This window comes from Jatropha curcas, chromosome 9 (genome assembly GCF_041381405.1).
Source record: "Jatropha curcas cultivar XTBG-Jc1 chromosome 9, XTBG_Jcur_1.0, whole genome shotgun sequence".
NCBI classification, from domain to species: domain Eukaryota; kingdom Viridiplantae; phylum Streptophyta; class Magnoliopsida; order Malpighiales; family Euphorbiaceae; genus Jatropha; species Jatropha curcas.
The window spans coordinates 8,780,303-8,788,551 of NC_143159.1; the positions used below are offsets into that span (position 1 = coordinate 8,780,303).

The 8,249-nt window shown below is 30.4% G+C and overlaps 1 protein-coding gene across 2 annotated transcripts; it reads left to right on the forward strand.

The window, feature by feature from the left end:
- Positions 1-4,004: 4,004 nt before the first annotated feature.
- Positions 4,005-7,146, forward strand: LOC105629111 (Duplicated homeodomain-like superfamily protein). Of its 2 annotated transcripts, none has more exons than XM_012210627.4 (2): positions 4,005-4,607; positions 5,144-7,146. In XM_012210627.4, exons 1-2 carry the CDS (start codon positions 4,216-4,218, stop codon positions 6,804-6,806), a joined length of 2,055 nt encoding a protein of 684 aa, XP_012066017.1. In that variant the 5' UTR covers positions 4,005-4,215; the 3' UTR covers positions 6,807-7,146. The 2 variants fall into 2 exon arrangements, with proteins under 2 accessions (XP_012066017.1, XP_012066018.1); XM_012210628.4 differs by having other exon boundaries at positions 4,007-4,607; positions 5,192-7,146.
- Positions 7,147-8,249: the final 1,103 nt, after the last annotated feature.

An 8,249-nucleotide genomic window follows, 5' to 3' on the forward strand; every position in this document is an offset into this window, starting at 1 on the left:
AAGTATAGAAAGGCAATGTGAATTGTGAAAATAGGTCATGCATTTGTGTTTTGTTAGAGATGTGATTGATCTTCTTTCTTGTAATTCATCATCAATTAGGATGTATCCAAGATAGAAATAAACCCTTGCCAATTATTTTTGATGTTTACCTACCTTATTACACTACCTATGTCCTTTCTCATTTTACTCATTTGCCCTTCACTTATCCCTATAATCACAATTTATTAAAAATGTCATTTTACTCTCAAATATTATTGTACCAAATCATAGTATTAATAATATACATTTTACAAAAATTTATCTCTTTCAGATTATTTGTCCATTTAATGGCCTATTGATTAGTTGGGGTCCACTCCTTTTGCATTATTTGTTGGGCAATCCACTTGGTATTTTGATTCAATAATTGAGATTGATCAGTATTTGATTGCACACAAATGTAAAATTAAATTTTTTTTTTTTTAATTTCAATTCCCCAAAATTTCTTGGTGATTTTTCCTATTTTGCCACAAATAAGACTTTTGGGTTTGACTCATAACATTTATTGATGGAAAAAGTCATGAAGATAACTACTTGATACTCCCTCCGTTTATTTTTTTTATCGTTTTAAATTATAATAAAATAAAATTTTAATTTATCTAAAATTATTTTTTATCGTTAATTACTCTGCTCTCAATTATTAAAATAAAGTAAGATTGAGGTAATAAAAAGAGTTATAATAGTTATTATGTTAAGTAAAAATAAGGACAAACATAATTTGTGAAAAATGACAAATAAAAGTAGATGGAAAAAAGTAATTTTATTATTTTAATCTTGTGGTGAAATTCAAATAACATTAACTATATGTAAATAGAAATATAATTTAAAAAATATATATATATATATACAGCTCTCAACCACAAGATCTATAAGAAGTCATTTTCAACTGCAAGTGCACCTATAAAAATCTAATAAATGAAAAAAAATAATACTGTAATTTTTTTAAAAAAGAGAATTAAGTATATTATTATTATTATTATCTGATTAGTACTAATTATTCACACCAAAATTGTATGGGCAAAACAAAAGACAGATTAGAAGGACAAAATTAGAGAAACATCCTATTAATTACAAGCTATATGGTCAATGGCCCTAAAAAATATTAGTCCAATAAGATTCTAATAATCCATGATTAGAAGATCACAGCCATTAAAAAATGTTGATCTCCATTTATTATGGTAGGTTGCTACCCTAACTGAATTGCCCACCATTTACTTCATTTCATAAATGGCTTGGCCTAATAACATGACCTACATCTAACTAGTATAATTCAACAGTGGATCCCACTTTAAAATGTCCTTTTTAAGATAAGTTTATGGCAAATTTTCTTTGCTCAATTATGAAAAATCAAATTTTGTCAAACTACATTTGTCATAGTCACTGTAGGCCCATTGCAACACAAGCACTACATTTATATATTATATATACTGCTATACCCATTGTCTCATCCAACCGAAACGGCTACAATAACAATATTAAATGTATATAATATTAACCACATGAATAATCAGGTGATAAGTAAATAATATCTTAAAGGTGATCTCCTGATATTTAAAAAGGTTTCAAGTTCAATTCTGATCATTATATTAATTAATTATAATTTGAATCGAGTTTATAATATCTTTTATATATAGTATTTGATGGCTAAAAAAGCATGTATCATTAGATATTTTTGGAATCGATTTGGACTGGTAAAATTTGAGGTACGAAATTTAAATATTTTACTGTTTTATTGATAAAAATACAAGTCATCTTCATCAAATTAATAAATTGTGTCATACAATCTTGATTTCATTACCTTAAATATAGAGAAATCTAACTTTGATTTTTAACCTAGTATGTGAAGTTTGTTTGGGATGCAATTCACTTTTACTAATTTAACTTTCCATTGATATCTAAAAGATATTTTTGAAATAAAATCAAGTGATTACTACCAATATATAGAATTTTAACCACATGAATAGTCAAGTAATAAGTAAATAATCTCCTAACCTAGTGATAAAGAGTAATGTCTTTTTGAGATTCAAAAAGGTTTCAAGTTCAATTCCGATCATTATATTGATTCATTGTAATTTGAATTCTTGTTATTGCCGATAGTGATGTGTATAATATTCTTTATACATAGTATCTGATGCCAAAAAAAGCATGTATCATCGGAAATTTTGGAACCGATTTGGATTGATAAAATTTGAAGAATGAAATTTAAATATTTTACTATTTAATTAATAAACATATAAGTCACCTTCATCAAATTAATAAATTTTCTCATTCAATCTTGATTTCATTACTTCATAGAGAAATTTAAGTTTGATTTTTAAATTCCATAATCACTTGTTTTATTTCAAAAATAACTTTTAAATATCAATAAACGGTTAAATTAGTAAAAATAAATTGCATTTCAAGTGAACTTTACATATTAGGTTAAGAAATTGAAATTTAGAATTGCCACCATTAGAAGACCTTTATTTTAATAAATGTAGAAATACAGGTAAATTTTATTTTTTAAATTCATAACTGTTAATTTCCAACCAACCGATAAAATTTGAAGTTATATAAATATTAAATTCCTTAAAATTTATAAATTTATAAAATGAATGAATTTCACAGTCCATTCATCCAAGCAAACGAGGTATAAAAATTCAAATAAAATCTCCTTTCCTCATGTTTAAAAAAGAAACAATTTAAATAATCAATAGGGCAATTTTGGGATTACAGAGTATAATATCCCTCAACAATAAAAAATTGGAAATTACAGAGACAAACCCAGATCAGATATCAAGTGAGGTGATCAATTAAAAAATTGTAAAATTTAGCTTCAATGATTAAAGGTCAATGTGATCCATGTTAGGGGTATTTAAGTATTTTCAAACCCACATGTATCCAACCCTTCTCAGAATCCCAAATCACACCCTAAAAGCAAAGTTGATATTCATCTTCACCCCCCAAATGGTATAAATAAAAAAATAATTATAAATTATAAAGATAAAAAAATAAAAAAAAGAAATAAAGCTGACCTACGTGGGCCGGCTTTTAACTCAATTTAGCTGGACAGACAAAAACCTACTTAATTATCACCATCGTCTCTATGTGCAGCTGTTCATAATTTCCTGAAATATTTATTTTCTTTTTTTGTAATAATATTTTTCTAAAAAATAATATTAATTTACTATTTATGTAAAAATCATTAGCTGTTGGATTTTTCTGGATTTCATTTTTAAGCCGAATTTTAATTATGAAAGCTACGTATTTGAGCGTAAAAATACGTGTGTCAAAATATAAAAAATAGTATCAATTATGTTCATATAATAATTCATTAGCTATTGGATTTTTTCCAGATTTACATATTGAGGCGAATTTTAATTATAAATCCATATATTGAATGTAAAAATACACGTAAAAATATAAAAAATAATATTAATTAATTATTTATATAATAAATCATTAGTTGGATTTTTTTCGAATTATATTTTCGGGTAAATTTTAATTACAAAATCTTCATATCCGAGTGTAAAAATACGTGTTAAATATAAAAGATAGAATTAATTAAATGTTTATTTAATAAATCATTAGCTGTTGGATATTTTCCGGATTTACATGTTGGAGTAATATTTAATTACAAAATCTGAGTGTAAAAATATGTGTCAAAATAAAAAAGAAAACACTAAATACAATATTTATTTTTTTACTTTTATATCTTTCTGTGCCACTTAATTTTATTATTTTTAATTTATTTACTGTAAGGAAGCAAGTGACACCTCTTACTATGCTTTTCAACTAGCCAACCCTACCCAAACAGCAAAATATAATAATCATAATCATAATGGAAAATAATAATAATAATAATTATAAAAAAAAAGGAAAAAAAAAAAACCCAAAAGATTCCACAGCTAAAAGAAGTAAAGCAAGAAAATAAATAAATTACTAGAAAAGTAATTATAAAAAGAAAACGAATCAACTTCTTGAGATTGACAAGCAGATCCCATCGAAATAAATTAATAAATTCACCATACGAGCTTTCTTCTTAAAACCCTCGAGAGAATTCACCTTCTCTTTTGCTTCGATTGATATATTTTTATTTTTCTTTCTTATAATTTTTTTTTTTTGGAACAGAACTGTAAGAAAGAAAGAGAGAGAGACAGACAGAAAAGAAAGAAAGAGAAAGCAAGAAAAGGGCGTCCTATGCTAGGGGACTCAAGTAGTAGTGTGCTAGCAACCACAACAGCCGCCGCTGCTGCTACTGCTGGTGGTGGTGGTGGTGCTGGTGGTGGAAGCAGCGGTGAAGCTCCTCCTCCTCATCTTAACCAGCTACTCACTGGTGGTGGTGGTGGTGGTGGTGAAATTAACACTGCTAGCGAAGTTGGTCATGTGGGTTCTAATAATTCAGGTGATGAAGATAAAGGAGGAAACGGCGGCGGTGTTGGTGTTGGTGGTGGTGATGATGGTGACCGGAGCTTTGGTGGTAACCGGTGGCCTAGACAAGAAACTTTGGCTCTTTTGAAAATAAGGTCCGATATGGACGTGTCGTTTCGCGATGCCAGTGTAAAGGGTCCTTTATGGGAAGAGGTTTCCAGGTGATTATTGTTAAACTTTCTTTTTGTTGATTTTGATTTGGGTTTCGTTTCTTTTGGTGGAGATCTGCAACTGCAACTGCAATCTCTCTATAATTTTCTTTTCTTTCCTTTTTCGGCTTGTTTTTTCTTTTAGCCGTTTTACAATTTATACACTCTTCACAAAGAGATTACACTCTTTTTCTCTTTTTATTTTCAGTAATTTCTGACTATGAGAACATTCCCTTTTGCTTTAATCAAACTTAATTTTCCTTTTTCTTTTCTAAGTTCCATTTTAGTAGGATAAATTGAAAATCTTTTCATTTTTATTATGTGGGTTTTTGTTTCATTAATTAATTCAGACACAATTCAAATGCTCAATTATACATTTCTTTCCATAATTCTAAACAATAATGGATTTGTATTAGTTGATCCAATTATTTAATTAAGTTAATTAGCTGTTTCTTGTTTTAATCTTAATCTTGGATGGTGTTTATTGCTGTAAATGTGTATTTTATGTGTGACTTCTTGTTTTTAGTATTGAATTTTATTTATTTCAGATGGGATACAAAGAGTTTTTTTCTTTTGTTGGAAACTGGTGATTGCAGGAAGTTAGCAGAGCTTGGTTATAATCGAAGCGCAAAGAAATGCAAAGAGAAATTCGAAAACGTTTATAAGTATCACAAGAGAACCAAAGAAAGCCGAACTGGTAAACAAGAAGGAAAGACGTATAGATTTTTCGATCAATTAGAAGCATTTGAACATCATCCTCTCTCATTTTCTTCATCCCAACCGCAGCCACAGCCACAGCCGCCGTCACAGCCACCACAGCCGAAGCCTCAAGCTCCGGCGGTAACAACAATAGCAATGCCAATCGTTAATCATCCTCATACTCTTTCTACTGTTCCATCGACATCAATAGCGACGGGTACGACCACCACGGCAGCAACTGCCACATTAGCTACACATGTATCACATCATCATCATCTTCAAGGCATTGTTACAACAGGAATAAATCTAACAATTCCTTCGGTGCAACCGACAAACCCTACTGTCTTACCCTCTGCGCAAGCAACAAACCCTATTCAGTCTTTGTCACCGGATCTTTTCTCGAATTCGACTTCTTCTTCTTCTACGTCCTCGGATGTGGAGCTACAAGGGCGGCGAAAGAGGAAAAGGAAATGGAAGGATTTTTTTGAAAGGCTAATGAAAGAAGTGGTGCATAAGCAAGAGGATATGCAAAGGAAATTCTTGGAGGCAATTGAGAAACGCGAACATGATAGAATTGTTAGAGAAGAATCTTGGAGAATGCAAGAAATGGCAAGAATTAATAGAGAACGTGAAATTTTAGCACAAGAAAGATCAATAGCAGCTGCCAAGGATGCTGCCGTGATGGCATTTTTACAAAAACTTTCCGAGCAACAAAATCCAGGCCAAGTACTAAATATTCCACCACCAGTACAACCACCACAGCCACCGCCATCGCATCCACAACCTCAACCACCACCGCAACCAGTAATACCAACACCAACACCAGCATCAGCACCAGCACCAGCACCACAACCGTTACCCATTACACCAGTTGCATCAACATCACCACTGGTACAGACGGTTACAACTCTGGACACGAAATCTGATAATGGGGATCAGACGCTTGCACAAGCAAGTTCATCAAGATGGCCTAGAGTAGAAGTGCAAGCTTTAATTAAGTTAAGGACAAATCTTGATTCGAAATATCAAGAAAATGGACCAAAAGGCCCATTATGGGAAGAGATTTCAGCGGGAATGAGAAAGCTCGGGTATAATAGAAGTGCAAAGAGATGCAAAGAGAAATGGGAAAATATAAACAAGTATTTCAAGAAAGTGAAAGAGAGTAACAAGAGAAGGCCTGAAGATTCAAAAACATGTCCATACTTTCACCAACTTGATGCTTTGTATAAAGAAAAGCACAAGACTTGTGATGGCATTGGTTCTTCTTCGTCAAATATTCAATTGAAGCCGGAAAATTCAGTGCCTCTAATGGTACGGCCGGAGCAGCAATGGCCACCGGCGCCTTCTCAACATGGAGTTGATACGGTTATGGAGGATTTGGAAAGTGATGATCATCAAAATCATCAAGATGATGATGATAAAGATAATGATGATGATGATGATGATGATGATGAAGCTGGAGGATATGAAATTGTACCAAATAGACCTACATCAATGAGCTCAACTGGGTGAGAGTTTAACTTTTATTCTTTTTGCAAAAGTGGAACGATGGTGGTGGGTCAGATTCCGGCAACCGTGAATTGGGGTGGAGGAATCAAAAATCTGTAAGCAAGAACAGATGGAGGTGAGATTGTAGTTAGCATATAGTCAGTGGATTATATGTTTAATTATTTTTATAATTTATTTATTTTTTTGCTAAATAAATAAGAGAGACAAAAGAGAGAAAGAAAGAGAGAGAGGTCAGAAAGAGGTTCAGGTTCCAAAGAATAAATAGAAATGAGACTAGTGTTGTATTTTTGTTTATTTCTCTTTTTCATGCTCTTGTAAATGTTAGAAATGTTTGTTTCTGGTCTTTTTTTTTTTTTTTTTTGCTTTTTAATTTCTTGATTTCAAAATTTTCATTGACAAGAAAGAAAAATTAGGAATAATACTCACTTTTGAAGGTTGATGGAGATCTGAAGATGATGGGAAAAGGGTTTTATGTATATATATATAAATATTTGAAAACAAGAAAAGAGAAAAATGGGATTGATTTGGAATCATGATGATAAATAAGACACAAGAGCTGAAAATGGAGGAGCAGAAGGCTGCCCTTTCCAAGAGGGACCTTAGCACTATATGCCAACATCACATGCAGGGATGGACCTTCAACAGGGTCCACTATGAGAGAGGAATCTTCTGAGTTCTTAATCTCACGACCTAACCTAAACCCACGATTCAAGTTTTCATTTTTGATCTTCTTGAGTTGTTTCTTCCCATTAAATTCTTCATGTCAGTGCCAAGAAATTAAATGATCAGGAATCATAATTTAGTTAATGGCTTCTCTCTCTCTCTCTCTCTCTCTTTTTTTATCTTACATAAATATGTGTGTGTATATATATATGATAAACAAGCTAATTAATATTTTGATGGCTTTTATAATTTAAAATTATGAACAAGCATTTTAATTATCAGACAAGTATTTAAATTCAATCCCATATGTTTCACGGAAAAATTTTGTGGCACCTCAAATTTTGCATAAAAGCCTATTCTGCTTTTGAAGTTTCCAACTTTGGTAACATTGCATATATTTTCATATTAGCAATAATAATTTTAAATATTTTTGGTTTTTATATGTAAAATATTGATTTAATGTGTAATTAGTATAACTTTAGAATATTAATATTCATATTTTTCAACTATTTAATAAGATTTAAGTTTATAAATTGGAGTGTCAATAAAATAATTTTGTAAATTGAAGTGTTTAAATAAGTGTAATTTTTACAAAAAGAATTATGGATATAAATTTTTATTAGTGAAGTTCTAACCCTTAATGCACTTATAATATATTTAGTTATAACTCAAATATTCTTGAAAATTTTAAATTAATTTCATCATTACATAATTTTTGTTTTAAAAACTTCAAATAATTCAAATTTTAAATTATAATGCAGCATTAGATATATATTTGCAAGT